Source organism: Euprymna scolopes, chromosome 21, assembly GCF_053919585.1.
Source record: "Euprymna scolopes isolate OS-2025 chromosome 21, ASM5391958v1, whole genome shotgun sequence".
NCBI classification, from domain to species: Eukaryota; Metazoa; Mollusca; class Cephalopoda; order Sepiida; family Sepiolidae; genus Euprymna; species Euprymna scolopes.
This window is the reverse complement of record NC_136502.1, coordinates 36,492,234-36,515,155: the sequence shown is the minus strand read 5'-3', so window position 1 is coordinate 36,515,155 and position 22,922 is coordinate 36,492,234. Positions and strand designations below refer to the sequence as shown.

The 22,922-nt window shown below is 35.6% G+C and overlaps 1 protein-coding gene across 1 annotated transcript in view; it reads left to right on the top strand.

The window, feature by feature from the left end:
• LOC145242766 (uncharacterized) overlaps positions 1–22,922 on the top strand; it is a 133,806-nt gene that overhangs the window by 100,905 nt on the left and 9,979 nt on the right. The window contains exon 3 of the mRNA XM_080105904.1: positions 18,156–22,922. This exon is cut by the window's right edge and continues 9,979 nt beyond it. Coding sequence (XP_079962030.1) covers positions 18,156–19,559 — 1,404 coding nt within the window. The 3' untranslated portion in view covers positions 19,560–22,922. The remainder of the gene's footprint in view (positions 1–18,155) is intronic.

The window sequence follows — 22,922 nt, the reverse complement described above, 5'->3', positions numbered from 1 at the left end:
GCTAGAAGACCCTTCCCATGTTTTACTTTCTCTCTTTGAGAAAGGGTTGATTTATCGCGAATCGCCCGAGACACCCCTACCAGGGAATGCTCAGACATTTTTATTTGTGTGTGTGTGTGTGCGTGCATGCGCGTATGAGGCCAGCCGCCAGAGTGCTCTAGTGCTCTGGCCTTTTTATGCTTATCTTCTATTCTTGTGCCGCGTTTACCTACTATGAAAGGGAAGTTAATACAATGTCGGTTGATATGCCGTAAAATTCAACAACCAGCCATATTCATTGTCCAATCATATTTCAGTGAAAACAAACTATACAATAACGAGAAGACGTTGCAATATTTCCTTTTTATAAGAGGGGACAATTTCTCAGTCAACACCGCCAGCTTCTCTCTCTCCTTCAAGGATTCCATGAAATTCTCCAAGGTGTAGTATTATTTGTTTATTTAAATATCTCTCCACCTCTGCTCCTTCTTTCGGATAATTAATTCTCCCCAAAAGTTAGTTCTGCTCTTGTAAACCTCAAAATTGCGGTTTTAATGACTTGTTATGTTTTTATTGTGATTCGACAAAATCTATTACATTCTTTTTTGTTGTTGTAATTTTGAAATTTCTGTCTGTTATTTTTGTTGTTGTTTTAATTTTTAGCTTGTTTTTTTTTTTCTTCATCCAAATAATTTTGTTGATTAATTTTCACTATTTAAACATTTAGCAAGTTTTATTAGATTTTCAATTTTATTCGAGTGTCTGATTTTTAATGATTTAATTTCAAAAGTTGTAATATGATAAAACGATAGAAAATAAACAAATAAACAATCTCTTTAAATTGGAATAACCTTAGATTTAATTTAATTGAAAAAAAAAAAAGAGGAAATTGTCATCTGCAAAAAGATATTAAAAACAAATTGTAATTTTGGCGGACGTTTAGGAAATTGACCCCCACCTCTAAATTCCACAATTTACACTTTTTTTTTTTCATATTAATCTCATCGATTGCAAACTTTCAGATTAAAAAAAAAAAATTATGAGTTTTATCCTCGAAGTTTTCAATTATAACGTTCTATTAAATTGAACAAATACTTTATGACTATCACCGAGAAAAATATTGCGACTCTCTCTCACGTGACCGGTGATTATTCCCGTCTAAAAAGGTTTTTTTTTTTATTTTATATACAGGAAAAATATCCCCTGTGAACAAGTTTTGTTGAATTCTTTAAATCATTTTTATTTATTTTTTTTTAATAAATAATTTCTTGCCTTTGGTAACAATTTCTTGTGAATTAAAAGAAAAAAAATTGTCTGCCCCAAAGCGTCGGAAAAAAATTATTTGGATTGTTGAATTCTTTAAATTAATATTATTATTATTATTATTTATTTACTTCTTTTTAACAAATTATTTCTATATAATTTATTTTAACAGAAATATTATTTGTATCTAATGTAAAAATTAGACACGTTGAATTGTTAGAAGTTTTTACTCATAACGTGTTATATAATTAAACTTTGTATTCAATTTTGTGTGAATTTGGAAACTTTTTTCCGGCGCTAAAATAAGACATTACTGTGATATTTATTTACGGCATACTCGAAAACTTATAAAAGTCGTCATCGCGTTGGAAAGAAAGTAAAAATTTACCCCCCCTTTTTTTTTTTAAACGGGAATAATCACCGGTCGCATAAGAGCCACAATATTTTTCTTTTTTTTAAATATATATATATTTTAATGTCAACAAGAAATTACGGTACTTATGCAGAATCCTGACCGTTCTGAAATTATAACGTTATTTATAAACCCGCTCATAACATGTGGAAGAGGGGAGGGACAGGGTGTTTGGTATTTTTTTTCTTTTTTACGACGTGCCCCAGCGTATTATAAACACCCCCAACCACCCCATGTGTTGGGGTGTTTATTATGAAAGCCGTTCTTAACATGGGGAGGCTGGGTGTTTATAATGCGCTGGGGGCACGTCGTAAAAATTTACCAGGTGTTTTGTAACTATTCTGTACTTTCACCTAACAATTTGATAATAAAAGATATCATAAAATTTGAAAATACTATCAAAAATAGGGTGGACCTGTACGAGAGTGCACTCCCCCTCCCCGATGATTATCATAGATTACAGACTTGATAATCATATTATAGCAGAAAAAAATTTTGAAAAAAAAATTAATGACTTTTAAGAAGGAAATTGTTACCTGACTTACTGTCCATATGTCTTTACGGACGTGTTACGTGATTAGAACGTTATAACATGAAAGTGAACTGAACCCCCTTAAGTTAATGAATTTAAAAAATTTTTTTTTTTACATTGTAAATGATGTATTTCGTTTCAGTGTCATTTAGTTTGATAGTTCCCATAGGAGGCCATTTGACACTATCTGTCAATTAACCACTTCATTTAACTCCTACAGAAGCATTTGAGTCGATATTGTTATACATTTCTGGGTGACGCCACGGTGTCCTGTGTTGACATTTTTATCATAAACTTTGAAGAATTATTAGCAATAACTTTACAATGAAAGTTTAGGGACTGTTAAAAGTCAATTTTGCCCAGGTATGAAGTTCCCACTGCAGCAATAGGTGTGTCAGAAATTTCGTGAAAATAGTGAATAATTCCACCCCATCTTTCCAAGCTTATAACTCCTCGAAAAATGTAATTCAAGCCCTAATTTTTTTTTTTCAATTAAAGGACCAAGGACCAAGGTTTCATTAAAACAAAAAAAAAAACAAAAAAAAAAACGTGTTTTTTAAAAAAAAAAAAAAAAAAAAAAAAAAAAAAGGTTTAAAACTTCGGACTTTACAGGTAAATTTCTAAAAAACAGTCCCTTTTTTTTTTGTTTTAAATTTGAATATATTATTTATTGACCTTTTCTCTTCAATTTGTGATATATAAGATTTTGGTACATAAATTAATTATTTACTTTTTAATAGACATTTCAAAATGGGAGGCGTGAATTAATTCGACCCCCTGTCTTTCCAAGCTTATAACTCCTCGAAAAATGTAATTCAAGCCCTAATTTTTATTTTTTCAATTAAAGGAGCAAGGACCAAGGTTCCATTAAAAAAAAAAACAAATAACGTGGTTAAAAGAAAAAAAAAAAGTTTTTAAACTTCAAACTTTACAGGTAAAATTCTAAAAAAACACTACTTGTTTTTTTGTTTTAAATTTGAATATATTATTTATTGACCCTTTCTCTTCAATTTGTGAGTAAATTAATTAACTTTTTGGTGAGTAAATTAATTATTTACTTTTTAATAGAAACTTAAAAATGGGGGGGGGGCGTGAATTTAAAAAAGTTTGTCTAAAATATTATATTCGGTTTATTGGAAAGAACATAAAATTTCACATTGACCCTGAAAATATCGTAAAAATAGAATCAATAGAAAAATTTTGATAGATTTTTAAAGTTTAAAAATTGAAAAATATTGAGTTCGGAAAATTCATTACTGTTTTTAAAAAAAAAAATATTTCTGTTACTTTTAAAACAACTTTATAGTTTATTTTGGAAGTATAATCCATAAAGAAAATAAATAACCCACTTTTAACGGAGAAATTACGAGATTTTTATATTTTATTCGCAGTTTCGTGTGGGGGGGGGTAAAAAATTCCTACAAAAATTCTGATACACCTACTGAAGCAATATATGATACAAGATCAGTTAATGTGAGAATTGCAATTCAGATCTCCTGAAAAGAGCTGCTCTATAAGAAAAAAAAAAAAAATAGCTGTGACAGCAACACCAACAATAAACCAACCACTACTTCCGAAAGGAGGTAATGAATGGGAAGATGGCCGCTTAGGATTGAACTAGGTTGCCAGAATGATGCCAAAGTTCGCCTTGGCTGATATGAAAAGGTACTGAACAGGTACTACAGTTAGATCCTTACCAGAAGGTCTTTAGAAAGACATGCCTGTCTAGGTTGATTGGAGAGCTAGGATCAAAGTGCAGTATCTGTTAGTTTTCACAATCATTGTCCTCCTTTTGAAGCGTGTCTTGTGTCTAAATTTGCCTTCGCGAGAAGACAAGTAAACGGGGACATTTCAGACCTCATCCCCTAAATTATTTGTAAAAATAAATTAACATAATTCCATGGTTTAAAAATTGTAATTAGATAACGACACAAAGAAAAAATATATAAATTAAAAAGTTCTAAGACCCCCCCACCCCACCCTTTCAAAAAAAAAAAAAAAAGAGGAAAAAACTTTATTGATTCAATTATACAATAGACTATTTTAACATCTATTTTCATTGGTTTGTAAATTTAATTAGCGCTACAAGTTTTCTGCTCACGTTATGTGATAAAACTGGTTGTTGATTTTAAATTATTTTTTGACATGAATAAATTTTGATTTTACTTTTTCAAGTATCGAATCTTAATTTTAATGATTTAATCATTAGTCAGCAATTTTATTTTTTTTTACTATTCTACCATTTAGAATGCTTCTTTTTTTTTTTTTTTTTTTTTTTTTTACATGGGGGTCACCACTTATCAAGGCCCAGGAGCCACTCGGTGATAAGGGTTATTGTGTGTACACTAATCAGTGGGATAGTATTGTAGTAATAGTTAGTATTGGGGATTTGATAAGGTGTCATTACTTAAGGGGGCGGTTCATCAGGAATTTGTTTGTGTTTGATTTGAAGACATCCAAGTTGAATTCGGGGGAGAAACAGGCAAGCGGCAGAGAGTTCCACAGCCGTGCAGTTCTAAGAAAGAAGCTCTGTTCATGGAATCTACATTTTGATTTAGTCACGGATGAAGAGTGGGGAAAATTATTGACAGTGGTTTCAGCTAGTCAGGTGTTTTTTTGTGAAAGATTGGCGGGGGGGGGCAGAGAATGGAGCTCAGACGAGCACTTGCCATGGAAATAACAATAAAACAGAGACAGGCTCGTAACGTCTCTTCTGTGGGAAAGAGGTTGCAGGGAAGAGAAAAGGGCATCCCCCACCAAGCCACGAAGTCTATTTTGTACTCTGTCAAGGCAGGATAGACTGTTTTTAGCAGCTCCTGGCCAGATGTGGCAGCAGTACTCCATCCTTGGACGTACTTGGCTTTTATACAGATAGAGAATTGCATCAGTAGTGTGAAAAATAAAACGATATTTTTGTGTTGAGATGAGTTTTGCATATAAATTAAATGCAAAATGATCATCTGCTTGACCTGACCGGCATTTTTTAGAATATCTAACCAATGTTTATTATTTTTTAATCTTAATCATTTCTTAATTGTTTCAAAAATCAATTGTGAGTGCGGGTGTTGGGAACTTTTCTGCTATGAATATGTAATGTTACCCACTTTTATACATGGGACCCACACGTTGTAGCAGAGTATGTCGCAAGGAACATTCGACAAGTAATAACTCAAATTTTTTTTTTTCATAACGACATTTCCTCATTCTCCCACTATGCGTGACTTCTCGTTACATCTGTGATGTCACCCACTTCTCTGTGATCGCCTTCTTGAACGTCATCCACATCTCTGTGATCGTCTTCTCGAACGTGCTCTTGAATATCATCCACATCTCTAATGTGATTGCCTTCTTGAGCATACTCTCTCCATTTTGTAGTTTTTTTTTTGTTTTTTTTTTTACTATAACATTTCGCTCGCAGCACAGTTTTTACATAAAGCCATTCACACCATGTTACAGAGATACATTAAAGCATGTTATCAATAAAATAATTATTTTTGCGTTTGAAATTTATTGGTCATGCCTCTACTTTTAATGACATAATCACATTGACTCACCCATTCTCATTAGCTCACCAAAGTTAAGCAATGTTGAGCTTGGTAGTACCAGATGGGTGACTATTTGGGAATACCAGGCACTCTATGTAGACACCTCTCTGCAAAATCCTAATATGGTCATCTTCTTTGACGAGGATATACAAGCAGCTGAAGACTATTAGTGAATTTGATATTCCTTTGAGATTTCCTTTGTAGGAAGCTGGTTCAACCCATTTAGGTTACGTGCCATTTTGGATTAGTTACTCTCACTTCCATTGCTCTGCCAGGAGTACTGCTCATTCAACCTTAAATCATATCCTCTTGTCCATCTACCCATTAGTTAATTTTTTTTTTTTTTACACAGTGATCACCACTTATCAAGGCCCGGAAGCCACTCAGGGATAAGGGTTATTGCAAGTACATTACGTTAGTGTGGAGATTTGATGAAGTGTTTACTTAAGGCGGCGGTTCATTAGGAATTTGTTAACATTGGACTTGAAGACATCCAAGTTGTAGTCCGGTGGGAAGCAGGCAGACGGAACAGAGTTCCACAGGCGTGCAGTTCTAAGAAAGAAGCTTTGTTCATGGAATCCGCGTTTTGATTTAGGCACAGATATAGAGTGAGGGAAATTTTTCACAGTGGATTCAGCTAGACGGGTGTTTCTCGTGAAAGATTGGCGAGGGGGGACCAGAGATTGGAGTTCAGACGAGCACCTGCCATGGAAATAACGATAAAACAAGGATAGGCTCGCAACGTCTCTTCTGTGGGAGAGAGGTTGCAGGGTAGAGAAAAGGGCATCCCCTACTAAGCCACGAAGTCTATTTTGTACTCTGTCAAGGCAGGATAGGCTGTTTTTAGCAGCTCCTGCCCAGATATGGCAACAGTATTCCATCCTTGGACATACTTGGCTTTTATATAGATAGAGAATTGCATCAGTAGTGAGATATCTTCTGAAGCGGTAGAAGGATCCCACCATCTTTCCAGTGACCTTGGCAACAGACTTGATGTACGTGTTCCATTTCAGATCAGGAGTAAAGGTCAAACCCAGAAGCTTGTCAAAACACGGGGCCTCACCCAGACGAGAGCCATCCATCACAATTGATGCCAGCTGGGGATCAGAGCGTTGATGATGTAAGGATAGGAGTTTGGTTTTGGATGCATTAAAGGTAACTAGCCACATCTTCCCCCACTGAGCCACGCGCTCGAAATCAGAGGAGAGAGAATCAGAGAGAACTTTGTCATTTACAGCCTTTGATGTGCTGCCATAGATGGTCGTGTCATCAGCATACATGTCAACGAATGATTTAAGTATGTGTTTAGGGAGGTCATTGATGTAGATCAGGAAGAGAGTTGGGCCCAGGATTGACCCCTGAGGGACTCCATTTATATTGCAGGCCTCCGATTTTTGTCCATCTACCACTACTCTTATGAGCCTATCGGAGAGAAATGATTTAATGATTGAGAAAACATTTCCAGTTATACCGTAGCTGGAAATCTTGTGAAGTAGACCCTTGTGCCATACCTTGTCGAAGGCCTTTGATATGTCGAGCAATTGCCCTAGAAAGGAAGCCTTTGTCAAGAGATTCACTAATCCTGTGGGATATAACCGTCAGCACATCTGCGGTAGATCTTGCAGAGCGGAAACCATATTGTGTGTCACTAAGAAGGTTATTCCTGCTGAGGTGGTTGACTATTTCTCTATTTAATATGGCACTTACTCATAACACACAGGAGACTTATTGGTCTGTATTGAGAGGGAGATGACTTATCACCTGGATTCTTAAATACAGGGCAAACTGATGAGGTCTTCCAGGGAGTCGGAAAGCACTTCTCCTTAAGGCAGCGCTTAAATAGTTTCGTAAGTATGGGAGCAAGTTCTGGTTGAAGCTTTTTTAACACTATAAGTGGGATGCCATCAGGGCCAGTTGCTTTACTGGAATCTAGGTTCTTGATTAGCTTGGCGACCTCATGCACGGATATTTGTATGTTACCTAGCTTGTTTTGTGCTATAGGAGGAAATATGAGGAGTTGATGGCCTTCGTCGCATAGGGTAGAATTAGCTGCAAAGTTCTTTGCAAATAGTTTGGCTTTGTCTGACGCTGACGAGATGACCTCTGGTCCATTGATAATGGTTGGGATAGAACGCACACTTCTGTTCAGGATCATATTTGTTATTTGCCAAAACTGGTGGGAACCAAGCCGCTGATCAGCTACCTTGGATTTAACAGACTGGGTATATAGCTCTCTTGCATTTTTTATTACTCTTTTACAGTGGTTGCTGGCGGTCCTAAAAGCAGCTTTAGTCTCAGTGCATCTATTACGTTGGTAGCTATGGAAAAAGTGATTTCTGTGCGCGATAGCAGCAGCACATTCTGGGGAGAACCATGGCTGGCTGTTAGGTTTTTGTTGGAATTTTTTAGATGGTATGAATTGGTCTATGCCTAAAAGTAACCATTCGGTCAGATCTGATACTATAGAGGACACTTCCTTTTTAAACATGGAGTGCAGAGGTAAATCAGATATGAATGTACGGAAGCTATCCCAGTCAGCCATAGAGTCTCGGTATACAGTACGGTGAAGGGGTACGTCTGGGGGCTTCTTACATTTTGTTTTTATCTTAACTGATACAACGGAGTGGTCGGAGGATCCTAGTGGAGAATGAACGGAACATGAACATAGCTCAGGGGAAGTTGAGAGAAAAAGGTCTAGGAGGCTTGCATATTGACCGGGTGTATCGGGCACACGGGTGGGTTCGCGAACAATCTGAGTGAGGTCATAAGCAATGGCAAAATCATGACAAAACGTCCCCTCATCGTCTGTCTTATTTGAATGGGTCAGCCATTCCATGTTATGGACGTTGAAGTCACCACAGATGTGGATGTTAGCCGAGGGATGTGCAGACAGTATGTGGTCTATTTTCTCAGATATGCTCTTAAAGATAGTAACTCCGCTGTTGTGGGGCCTATAGAGGGCAAATATAAATGCAGTTGTGTTAGGAAGTGCAACCCTGAAGCACATATAGGGTAAATTAGGATCTTCTCTAGAGATATCCCTGCCACACGGGAAGCCATCCTTAATGTAGGCACATATTCCATGCCCACGGCGATCTTGGGTGTCAGATTTAGCTGTTAAATTGGAGTATCCGTTAATTATGAACTCATCTAGGGAAGTGGTCGGCCCTATTCCAGTTTCACTTAGAAATAATATGTTCGGTTTCGTCTCCTGTAATTGGGTTTCAACCTCTGGAAGGTTGGAACATAAACCCCCGATGTTGGAGAAGGAGACCTGGTAGTAGGGGTCTACGTTGGAAGATGGGGTTCTAGGTTTAATCGAGTTTTTATTCTGGAGATATTTCATGTTGAGGTTTGGGATTTGTGGAATAGGTCGGCATACTTGGTTAGAGCAGTACAGAGAGGGAAAGTAAGAGAGAAAAAGACAGGAAAATTTTTGTTTTTTTTGTAGCACACGAAAAGGTAAAGCCGTAACAATTACCCACTAGTATGGCATCGAGAGGCCCCACCAGAGACTACTGCATGGTCCAGATCCACTCACCAAATGGCAATACAGCAGTCCCAGTACTTTGCGCCTGCTGATAGGACAGCCTCCTTAGTGGTTAATTCAAGGTTCGGGTCCCTGACTATCAGGCGGATAACGTCAGCCCAGACAAAACGTTTACCTCCAGCACCCTTACTAGTGACATGGCCACAAGGACAGACAGAGACAGAAAAATTTCCTGCGTAGTGGGATCTGCTCATTTTGCTAAACTCTAGGGGCCATGTCTTTTGTAAAAAAATTTTTTTTTTTTTTTTTTTTTTTTTTTTTTTTGACAATGTCATTAATAGATAACCAGTAGGTGACCATCTATAATTTTTTTTTTTTTTTTTTTTTTTTTATTGGACATTTCTTAAAAATGTCATTATCTTTTGGCTATAACAACTGCATTTTTTTTTTTAAGTGATGAAAACTAAGTAATTATTTCTACTTAACTGTAAAAAAAGGTGATTGAGATTTGTCTCCCCACTTTTCTCCATGAAAAAAAAAAAACACATACATACACAATTTATCTCCCCTTAAAAATATAGGTATATCTCCTTGAAATTTAAATTAATCGGAATACCATTTTCATCTTGGTTGTTATTTGTACAGCGTTTCTGCTGATGTAATCATCAACCTAGCATCTCTTTGATTGTGAGACCTATGCAGATTTTTTGATGTACTCTTATTTAGTCCAATAATTAAAAAAATTTTTTTTTTTTTATTGCTATTTTTTTTATATAACACTTTATTAAAATATTCTATGAAGAATGGAGGAGGTCCCTAAAACAATCTGGCATGAGGCCAAAAGGCAATGGAGGGGAGAAATAGGGGCCAGGGGTCATCGACTTTGTCTATTCCCTAAATGAAAGATTAAACACACTTGAAAATATATAATGCTAGCAAGGTCATTCAGCATTGTCCGCGTTATCATCATATCAAGGAGAGTTTACTTCAACAACAACCTTGATGTTGTCAACTAGATTTCTTATTCACTGAGCACTACAGGTATATGAGAGGATGTTCTAGAAGTAATATCTCCTATTTTTTTTATTCTGCCCTAATGGATCAGAGGGGGATTGCAAATTGCATTGTTATAACTAAACTTATGCATTCATGACCTGAAATTTTCATCTTTCTATTGCAGATATTGACAGTGTGAGACTCTAACAGTCGTATTGCATATTATAAATATACCTATATATGTGTGTGTGTGTGTGTGACCCACTTAAATATTTTCTTTTCTTGGTCCCCGACAAAAGGAGGGTGGACCGGTAAATTCACCCTTGTCCGTTTGTCTGTCTGCACTTTTCTCAATAACTACTCCTTGGAATTTTTCGAAATTTTGCACAAACATTGAAAACACTGAAAAGTTGTAACTAACTGATTTCTATATAATTTTGTTTGTCTATACTTTGCGATAACTCTTGGGTGTGCCTCAGGGGCTCTTTTAGGCCTAATAAAAACACTCCATTTTTGGGACTACTTTACCATGTTTGTCCCAAATTTTCTGTGTATGTCTATTTAGCAATTTTGCATGGCGCTGAGCTCAAATTTAAATATGTTAAGGCTTTGGTGATGGACTTAGTCATTTCTTTTTTTGCATGGAGCAGAACTCAAATTTACATATGTTAAGGCCTAAAACTGCCCCGTTTGTTCATTTTTACCAGGATTTGACTCTTCTGAGGACTTTTGGGGCTAAATGGGGGTGGGGGGCAAATGCTGAACTTACTCTTTTTATTTATGCCTCGTTCACTGTGCACTCACGAGGGACCATGCATGCTTCACTTGTTTAAATATGTTTCATTTTATGTTGTAAAAAAATTTTTTTTTTTTAAATGGTAGAATTTACAAAACGTTTGTATGTATACCAAATGTTTTGCTTTGTAAACTTTCAAGATTTATAAAGAAAATAAATTTTTTAATTAAAAAAAATTTCTACCATTTTTTTTTTTTTTTTTTTACGGTATGAAACGAAAAATATTTAAACAAAAGAAAATATTTAAATAAGTGGTTTAGTTTGGGAATTCAATAAAATGTGTAGAGTATTAAAGAAATAACAAAAACATTGCAGATGTCTTTATTTACTTACTGGCCCATGAAGGCAGTTGGACACAAGGTTGGTTTTCAATATATGAAGAATTTAGCTCTAAATATGAACATTCCGTGTTGAAATGAAAATTATAATTTCCTCAGTTTAAAGAGATTTCTCCTTTACTAGTCAAGGAGAGGAAAGACGACAATTCACTTTTTTGTGAATCTGGACAACGACGTCCATACGCAGACAATATGGCAATAGGTTATTGGAATCGTCGGGTTTGTATTACTGTACACATAGATTCGAAAAAGTAGTTAAAAAACAAATATATAACAAATAAATGTTATCAAAGGCAAGATAAATTACTTTTCTACTAAACTGGATATAATTTTCGTGTTTTTATTCAATTTAACATGTTTATTCAGTTCGAAAAGCATACAGTGTTTACCGATGTATTGGAAAATTTAAAATGGCGGCCGACTTTCTCTTTAACACGGTAAGTTCGGAAAAAGGTGTAATAAATAATAAACTAGACAAAATACTGTTAGGAATTTGCTCAATATATGTTACCGTGACATAACTTGATATATATTCGGTGGTTTTTTAATAGTATTTTATCTAGTTTATTATTTATAACACCTTTTTCCGAACTTACCGTATTAAAGAGAGAGTCGGCCGCCATTTTGAATTTTCTAATACATCGGTAAACACTGTGTGCTTTTTGAGCTGAATAAACATGTTAAATTGAATAAAAACACGAAAATTATATCCAGTTTGGTAGAAAAGTAATTTATCTTGCCTTTGATAACATTTATTTGTTATATATTTGTTTTTTGACAACTTTTTCGAATCTATGTGTACAGTAATACAAACCCGAATCGTCATAAACAGTTTATTAAGTTAATGTTCTGTTTTAGAAGATCTCACTTGGATTCTAAGCTGAAGGAAGTCCAGAAAGGCACTCGGAAAATATCTTTTTCAAATTGTGTGACACCATCTCTACACACATCAGTTTATTTAAATGTTAATTAAATGTGTTTTGTCTGTATTTTTGTGTGAGGTGTTTTCATTGATTGAGATTGTCGGACTGACTTCCTCATCTTGGTTGTATATAGTCACAACGTTTCGTCCGTTTTGCCCTCCGTCCTTCATCAGCCTTTAACATTAACAAAAACCAACTAAGAATTGTGACATATAGCCGAGTGGTCCTAGACGTTGTATCAAAGTTTACAATTACCCAAAGGTGCTGAGTTCAATCCTGAACGAAGGCACTGAAAAGTAACCTTCAAAACAGAGAATCAGCAACTATGTCCCAGAGCCTAGCTGGAGTCTGAACACGGTACCCCTGTAATAATAATGAAGGGTTGAGTTCAAGACTCCTAACAAACGGTTCCCCAGTTCGATACAAAACACCTGATGAAGGCCGGAGGGCAAAACGGCCAAAACGTGACTATAACAACCAAGATAAGGAAGTCAGTCCGACAATCTCAATCAATAAATGTGTTTTGCTCTGTAAATTAAAAACCGACCTTATGTCTAACTGCTCTTGTGAGGAGGCAACTAAGTAAGGACACAGTCTGTGCAATATTTTTTTTTTTTTTTTTTTTTTGTAATATCTATTTTGTTTTCTTCTAAAACGCTTTGGGAATAAAACTTGTGTTTTTAAGATTTTATTTTATTATGCTTGTAAAAAAAATCTCATAACACCCCACCTCTTAAAATAAATATTTCCCTATCTAAAAATCAACCTTGTGTCTAACTCTGCTTTTATTGAAAGACAAGTAAATTAATTTTTTAAATAAAGCTTTGTAAATAAAATTATTAGGATGATAGAACTAAGATCCACGGGAGGCAACTCCTTTTCTTTTACTTCTGTTATGTGAGTTCTTGTGTGGAGACACAAGAACAGGACAAAACCGATGCTGGCAGATGCCAAGAAAAAGGATTTTGAATTCAGGTAAATGAAGATGAGATATATTACTTTTGTCTGAGGTAGTAGTTTTTTTTGTTTTTTTTTAGATAGGAGTCACCAATTATCAAGGCCCAGATGCCACTCGAGGATAAGGGTTAAAGAGTGTACAGTATCAGAATCATAGTAATCGTTTGTAGAGGAAATTCGGTAAATTTGTTAACTTAAGTAAAACGTCTCATCAAGAATTTGTTTGCATTGGACTAGAAGACAGCTATATTGTAGTTAGCTGGAAAGCAGGCAAACGGAAGACAGTTCCACAGGTGTGCTGTTCTAAAAAAGAAACTTTGTTCATGGAATCTACGTTTAGGTTTAGGCACAGATAAAGAGTAGAGGAGTTTATTAATGTTTTCAGATAAATAGTGTTTCTCATAAAAGTTTGGTGAGGGGGGGGCATAGATTGGAGTTCAGACGAGCATTTGCCATTAAAATAATGAAGTAGAGACAGGCTCGCAACGTCTCTTCTGTGAGAAAGAGATTGCAGGGAAGAGAAAAGGGCATCCCCTACAAGGCAACAAAGTCTATTTTGAACTCTATCAAGGCAGGATAAGTTTTCCTAGCAGCTCCTGTCCAGATATGGCAACAATACTCCATTCCTGGACATACCCGGCTCTTATATAGATAGAGAATTGCATCAGCAGTGAGATATCTACTGGAGCGATAGAAGGATCCAACCATTTTTCCAGTGATCTTGGATTTGATGTACGTGTTCCATTTCAGATTGGGAGTAAAATCAAGCCCAGAAGCTTGTCAAAACATGAAGTCTCCCCAAGTGACAAACTCAAGTTATATCGGACTAAGACTGATAGATGTAATTTTTCTGTTTCATTTCTGATGGCGTTATCTCTTTCCTTGTATTTGTTAGGTGAGTTCTCGGATAGATGTGAGAATGGGACAAGGGATGACTTGAATTCGGGTAAATGAATATGAAGATACATTATTCTATCCGTGATAATTGTGACAAAGTAATATCGAACTAAGACTGATGTAATTTGTATCATTTTATGTGTTGCCTTTTTGTAAATAAAATATCCGGTCCTGGACATGACCTTAAACTTTATCTGATGGTGAGACCCTAGCTTGCAGACTTTGGGGCATGTGGAGCCACCCTTTAATTGCCATTGCTCCCAGGTCCACTCTGACTCGGAGTGGTAGTACTTGTTAGGGTCCCAACTATTGGTTAAATAGAAACCAACTTGAAAAAAAAAAAACAAATGTATTCTATTAAAAACTTTTTCTTCAAAATCACTGGATTCGGCATTAAATAACCTGAAAAGGGTTGATATGCCGTGAAACAAAAACAACCAACCAAACCAAATAAAATATCTACGTCAAATCAACTGTGGGTGATCATCATTTCTTCCACTACTTTCTGTTTATGTGCTACACACATACGCACACATTCTTCGGACATAATCTTCTGTAAGGCGTTAATAGTTATGAAAGGCCAACACATCCATTCATAATAAAAATTGTGTATATTTTTTTAATGTTATTTTCTTTGTTCATGCGTTTTCCTTACCAAAAAAAAGTTCATAAGTGTTTTTCTTTAGTCTTTAAAGTTTACAAAACGAAACGTTTTTGGAAACAAATCTGCAAAGGGAACCGAAAGTAAAAGAACCCGATTTCAGTGTCATGCCAACTTTTTGTTGTTTCTGAATTTGGGATGCCTCAAATCTAATTGATCCTTGTTTTTAAATTGTTCTTATTCATAAAATTTTTATTTTATTTTCAGATTTGCATCCTTGATTGAGAAAGGTTTGCAGAGGATCCTGAGAAATTTGGCTGGAATTGAAATGGATTTTTAGGATATGTCTGTCATTCTCATTTCAAAGTAATTTGCTTAAATCGAATCTTTTTTTTTTTTTTTTCCTTCAAAGCAATGTAACTTTTCCTATTGGGTCATTTGACACCCGCACTCTCCTGTCTTGAGAGACAACAGACACCTGAAAGAAGTAAGGGTTTCACAATCTCTTAACTGAACATGTCCTGCTTCGACATTGTTTATATCCTTATGATTTTTGAAAAGTTCAACCAAAAGTAAGAGAAACTAGTGTCAACACAAATGTGTCCTTGTTGTATTTGCTGATTCTGAGATGCTTTGAGTCTAATTGATCCCAAAACAAATATCTACATCCCTTAAATTGTTCGGATGACTATCCTCCTCTTCACGATGTTTCAGAAGATTTAACAAGGAGAGTAATCCAAGATGATTGGAGATGCTGCTGGATTAGGCAGAGCTGTGTTATTTTTGGAGTTTTCCTTTTCTGAGGCTAGTTGCCCTACCAATGCTCAAGTGTAATAACTATTTCAGTATCTCGGATATCCTAATACTCTTTTCATAAGTACAAGAGAACTGGGTTTAAAAGAATACTTCAAAGTAATCAAAAGCATCCAGCTATCGTTAAAACGTGGCATTTTGGTTTTATTTAATCCTAACTTCACTTAAATTTTTAGAATTTGTCCCATCGTTTAAATCTCATTACAATTGGAAATAAACAAATTCAAACAGGAGCAAGTGGGATCATGCTTCCTTAAGGACCTTCTTCAAAAGTGCAAAAACATTCTTGTTCTCTCTCTCTCTCTATATATCTATATACTACAACGATACATACTATCTATCTATATATCTATATATATCCTACTCGCATTGAGAAATCTAGACAATTTAGGAGATAACATCTATTTTGCGACCTTCTGGCTCGGAGCAAAGTGTAGTAGTTCTTCTGATATTACATTTCATCTTTTCTATTCTCTGTCAGTGAAGAAAAAATCCTTCAAGACTAAGACAATTTTTTATTTTTGCTCAAATCTGGAGAGCCTCTTTTTGGAGGTTAGGATTTTCTCTACATTAAGAACTGGCAGTAGTCTAACTTATGCAAGTAAAATAGGAAAATTTGTTTTACAGTTATCAGTCATAATCCGATTTTGATGACTAGTTTTTTTTGTTTTTTTTTTTGCAAAGAGGTGTCGCTGTCCTCTCACCTAGAGTGCTTAATATTCTCAAACAGTCACCCATCTGATACTGACCAAGCTCAACAATTAATTTCTGTGATCTAAGAAGAACTAGACTGTCAATGTGATTATCTTGAAAATAGAGCAGAATCATTTTTATATTCTGAAGTTATGTCTTTATTCAAGGAAAATGATTGAAATTGTGCTAAAATTTTGTGTATACCCACCATCCTGCAACTATTAATCTGGCTCTAAGTATTCTTTTTAAATGTATAACTTACATTATGTATCTTTAATATAAATCTACTGTCATTTTTTTTTTTTTTTTTTTTTTTTTTTTTTTTATAAATTCTTTATCAAGCCATGGTCATAAAAACTGTTAGCAATAGACAGAGGCTACTAAGCTAATTAGGGAACGCATAAAACTTATGCATATCACAATAGCCAATGCAGAACTCTGAAAATGTGACGGTGATACATGTTCATCCACACAATTTGGAGGCAGCACGTTCAGGACTGCAGAACACAATACGAAAGGAGATTACTGGTACATCTCTGAACAAACACTGGTGTGGTATTGCAGTTTTCATTTAAATTACCTTCCTTGAAAATGAATGAATTATAAGGAAGGCTTTGGAAATTGTTCTAGACTGAGATAATTTTTATTTTTGTTTCAGTCCAGAGTTCAGTCCCCTTTTTTGTTTTCTCTACATTAAAAATAAACCTTGTTTTTAACTCTGGCAAGATCTATTTTGCATTTGTCAGCTATAATCCGACGAATAGTAATTATTTATTTATTTATTTATTTTATTTTTTTTTTGATGGGGAGATGAAAATTGAAAATTAAGATAATATTTTAAGGAAGGCTTTTGTAATTTATCATTTTTTTTTTTTTTTTTTTTATTAAATCACTTAAATTACTGTTAATATTTTCAAAAATATTGTATATATATTTGTTATTATTATTGTTAACCAGTATATTGATATTGTTAATAGTGAAGTTCTGTACAATTATGATATTCATTTTTATGTAGCTTCTAGATTTATACTTTATAGTGTGAAAAAAAAAATCTTTGAAGTTTCGTATAGAAAAAAAAAGTACTAATATATCCCTGGAGGAATATATCCAGTATAAATTAATTCAGATTAAATGATGGCCAACACAGAGTAAGTATAACGTGTTTATTGTACATATAGGTGCAATGTAACAAAATCAGATATTTATACTTGAATGGTATCTTGAATGCTGTAATATCAAGATTTACTTACTCCCTGCTGGTTACCGCTTGTTAACGTCTTTTATAGGCTGAGTAATCCATTCTCGGAGAGTGTCGGGATCTTCCACTATATACTATTTGTTTGAGAGAGTAACTACAATTAATATATTTACAAATAGTTTTTATTATAAAAAAAACACCAAAAAACTAAAAACAATTGGAAATTGTACTTTAAAAGCAAAAATAATTTGTTTTGAATCACTGCTGAATATACTGTTTTTTTTTTTTTTTTTTTTTTTTTTTTTTATATTATAAAAAAAAAAAGGTTACTTTGTTTACATATTTGTCATGTTAATTTCTTTTAAATTTATAAAACATATATCCAGTTTTGAAAAATAATCCCTTAGACTAACCTAAAATTTCAACTCTGATATTGACATTGTAAAACCTATTGCCTTAGTAATGTCTACTCTGTCTATGCAGTTTTTGTCAAACGATCATGTGTTTCTATTTTTGTACAAACAAAACATAACGTTTTAATAAGCATATAGATTAACTATCTGCATTGAGAGGGCACAATATATTTGCTAGTAGAACATGATACCAACAAACAAATGATGCTTTTATTTAAGACTGTTTGATGAAAAAAAAAAAAAAGAATATCTCCCATTGAAGGGAGATAACTCTTGACATTGAACTAATTTTAATTTGAAAAAAAAAAAAATTCTGGAAAAATCTTCCCATATTTAACCACCATGTGGAGTAGTAGGGCATTTGTGACCCCGTCCAACTCCGTTACCACAGAGACTAGTAACCCTAACCCTAACCCCGCTGAAACGGTCACCATAACGTCTGCCTCTTCCACTTCAGAACAATCTTCGACCGTTACTTCAGTTGCTACGACAACCACAAGCATCGCCCCAACAGCCAAATCAGAAAAGCTTCTGTCTAACGATCATGGTCATCATATCCAAAACTCTTATTCGCAAACCCCCGTCTACCATCATCATCACCATCATCACCATCACCACCATCATCATGGGGACGATAGCAACACTTGTGGTGCTTCCGCCCCTCAACATTCACCTCCGCAGCTGACGACACCCCAGCCAGAGAAACTGTATAACTGTGACGTCTGCAACAAATCCCTGACGCGTCGCGACCATCTCAAAGTTCATCAACGTATTCATACTGGGGAGAGGCCCTTTAAGTGTTCGACCTGCGGATTTGCGTTTGCCCGAAATGATCACCTGGTGCGGCATGCACGGACTCACAGCAACGAGAAATTGTACAGCTGCGAGGTGTGCAACAAGGCGCTCTCACGACGTGACCACCTTAAGGTGCATATGAGAATTCATACGGGGGAGCGTCCGTATCGGTGCGTGACGTGCGGCTATGCGTTTGCGAGGAACGACCACCTCATGCGTCACATGACGAGCCACCAGGTGGAGAAGCTGTACAGCTGTGATGTGTGTAGCAAGGCCCTGTCGCGCAAGGACCACCTCAAGGTGCACAAGAGGATCCACACCGGTGAACGACCATTCAAGTGCACGATTTGCGGCTATGCTTTCGCCCGGAATGATCACCTGGTCCGGCACAACCAGCCGAACAAGGGTGAGCGAAAGCTGAGCTGCGTCCCAATAAAGGATGTTGATCATCAGAGCAAAAGTTCAGATAATGACAGTACCAGCAACACGCCATCACAGTCGCAACAGCAGCAACAACAACAGCAGCATATAAAAGTGATTCATAATACCAACGTCCACGCTAGTCCCGTTACTATGACATCCCATCATCACCCCCATCATCATCACCATCATCACCATCACCCAGTAACGGCAACGGTGGCGTCGCCGACCACGGCGGCAACAACAGCTACAATCTCGGGAACTGCACAAATGTACCCGGCCACTGCACAGATGTACCCAATCACCCAGCTCTTCCCAGCGATACAGATGTCTTCAAATGCAGCTCCGATTTACCATACAATCCAGATGTATCCCACAACAGCAGCAGCAGCAGCCCAAATCACCATACCAAATCATACGACGGTTGCTCATAAAGTCACAACACCTACAACACATATCCAGACAACAGCATCTACAACAATGACAATAAGTAAATAATTCTGTTTCTTGATCACAACAATGAATTTGGACTAGGGGGTGGAGGAGAGTGGTGGTGGTGTTACTGTATGCATACTATATTTTTGAGAATTATACTCTTGTTACCATCCTCGATCAAGGAAAGAGTCTTATCATCAAGCCTGTGCACACGGTGTGATGATGTATGAAAGTGAAACTTGTCCAGTTGAGGACATGTGTTGCATGGAAAGAAACGATATGAGAATGATACGAGGGATGTTTAAATTGAGTCTTAAAGACAGGCTTAGTTCTGATGACCTCAGAGGAAAATGCAGAACAGGAGACAGATGGTATGGCCGCATTAAAAGAATAAATGAGAGTTCTTCGGTCAGTAAATATAGGACAATTAAGGTAGTTGGTCGAGTTCACAGAGGTAGGCCTGGAAAAACATGGGAGGAACTGATAAGGATGGCCTTGACAGAAAGAGAGATATTTAAAGACCTGGTCAGAGATAGTTTAGTTTGGAAGTCAATTTCTATGACCCGTCCAACATGTCAATATGTGAAACGGACATTAAACCGAATATTATGATGATGCTTTCCAAATTCATTTAAGGCAGCAGAATGGTCTGAGGGTTGTCCGACTTGCTCTTTACTTTCTAGCTGCCTTTACCGCTTGAAAGTGATTGCGTCTGGGGAGGGGAGTAGAAAAAGGCACATGCTTTGCTCGTGCTATTTTCGGCAATCACTCGGTTAGAGCTCTGCAATTTAGATGAATTGCCAAATCAAGAAAATGACGTTTCATATTATTTGGATCAGACTACTATTTTCATCTTGAGTATTATTTTCACAATGTTTTGATCGATGTAACCTTCGACCTTTTTCACATGTATCTTATCACACTCTGGAATCTGCATTAAACTTCATTTAATTTTCGAGGGTAGCATGCTCTCGTTCTGTCTGTAATTCGCAATGGCGTTTTGAATATGTTATTCAATTACTGGAATTCTTTAGAGATGAGTAATTTGTATATTTTATTTATTTACGGACTATTACCCTCATCTTTTTTTTTTATTTTTTTTTTTTAGTTGTTGTTTAACGACGTTTCAGCCAACTATTCCTCTGGCCTCCAAAACATGGTTAGACGACAACAACTATGGAAGGCAGTAATTACTGAAGATACATTTAAGAGATTCGACATTCCTATCTCGTTGCAGTTAACAACCTGACAAAGGCCAGAGGAATAGTTAGCCGAAATCTTGTTAAACAACTATAAAGAAAAAAAAGAGAAAAAGATGAGGAATAAGTAAAATATAGGTATTTTGAATGTTGCCCGCACTGAGGATTGAACCTTCAACCTCCAGAAGAATATAACTTACAACTGAATTTTACCAAGTACTTTGTTCACGGAAGTATTCCGTTTTAAATTTAGTGTGGATTCCCAAGTTTGACAGAAAGATTCCCCCAGTTTAACAAAATGCACCTAAAGAAGGTCGGAGATTATGTTGACTGAAACGTTATAAAAAAAAAATGGCAGTCAAAATGAGAACAGTAGTCCGAAGAAACCAAAAAATACAAATAATTAATCCTAATCTAAACAAGATGACCTTTGTATACAACTTTGAATGTGGAGCAAGTTTATAGATTGATTTTTCAGTCTTCTATTTACCCCTCCTCAACTACCTGACCTAGCATAAGAGGGGGGGGTCATAAATATTAAGTGGAAGCTGTAAGCCTACTAAATGTATCGCCAGTTCAAACAGCCAGCTACATTAGGCTGCTACGCTCACCGTTGGATCCCTTCACTTCGCGTGCATCGAGGAAAACCTTCAGTAACAGTTTTATTTATTCATTTTTTTTTTTGTTTTTTTGGACTGTTTAATAATCAATCTCAAGGGCCAGGGCTGAATAAGTTCTCACGATAATCAGGAGTCTTGTATATTCATGAAAAATCACACTGACTATGATTGTAACTAGATTTTATTAAATAACTTAATGGAACTCTATTTCCTCAACTTAGAGCTCATTTTAGAGTATCTTCACTGAGAAGAATGAAGGGGCTTTGCACCATCTATTTCTTTGGACCGTACATGATATGTGGCTTAGCTGGCAACAACTGAATCTAATTTCAGATCTTTCCTACAAAATATGGTTAAATTAATCAATCAACTGTTTATTTTTCATGTAGTGTTCTAGCTGACTCTAAATTATAATCATATTTTATGTTAATTTGGCTAATGTAGCCCAGTATCTTTAACTATGAATCCATTCTGACTTACAGTTGGGAAACGAGGGGTCTCAGCAATACCTATCATGACGCTACATTGTGTATACAACGAGGCGAAGTTGAAGTTAGAACTAATTTCTAAGTCTTTTCCATCTCACATGGTGAAATCAAATAATCAGCTGATCCCATAAACTGAACTGGACTCCCCCCCCCCATCTAAGTTCATCTCTCCCCGCTTTCGTTAATCATCCCAAATAAAAACTTGTACCTGGCAAATTCTGCTTACAATGCAAAAGTATGACTACCAATAAATATGCCAACGTTGCAAGAACCTTTATAAAAATTAATTGAAAGCAAAATGGAATACACACACACTGATTCAGACAAGTATTGTTGAATAGCATGGAGTGCTCTTGCTTAATGAGCTTTTTTTGTAAATTTTCGAATTGCACAGATTCAATCAAGAAATAAGAACAATTCGAAAAATCGAAAAATTACAAAAAAGCTCATTAAGCAAGATCATTATGCTATTCAACAATACTTGTCTGAATGAAAGCATACTGCCTAAATACACACACACGCACATATATATTCAAACTTTGAAGCATTGTTTGATATTTGAATTACAATTTATAAGGAAGAAGTGACCGTGTGTGTGTGTGTGTGTGTGTGTGTGTGTGTGTGTTTTCTTTAAAATAAATAAATAGTAGATAAATAATTTACTTTAAAGGGAAAAAAAACTATTTTCAACTGATTGCCTACCGTTGATTGTATTGCTTTCTCTTTCTTTTAAATAATGTTTAAATTAAAAAAAAAAAAAATTAAAAAAAAAAGGAGAAAGCAATGAGCCATGTATATGTAAGGGAGGTGGTGTTTGATCAACACTGCTGAGGATCCATGAGATAGAATACTGTTTTGTTTTTAAATTTTTGAGACAGTTTTTTGTGGTAAACAACCGCTGCTCCATGAAATAATATTAGGACTAATGTGAATTCTTGGAAGCAAATTGATACAGTGATTGCAAGAGATTGACTTACAAGCAAAGGAGTTTTCATATGAAGAACTTGAGATTGAAAGTTTTTTTTGTTTGTTTTTCATATAGTTTTAAGGGTTGCAATGATTATGTGTCTAACTTTGTCGTTATGAGAAGGCCAATAAAGACAACTGGAACTCATTTAT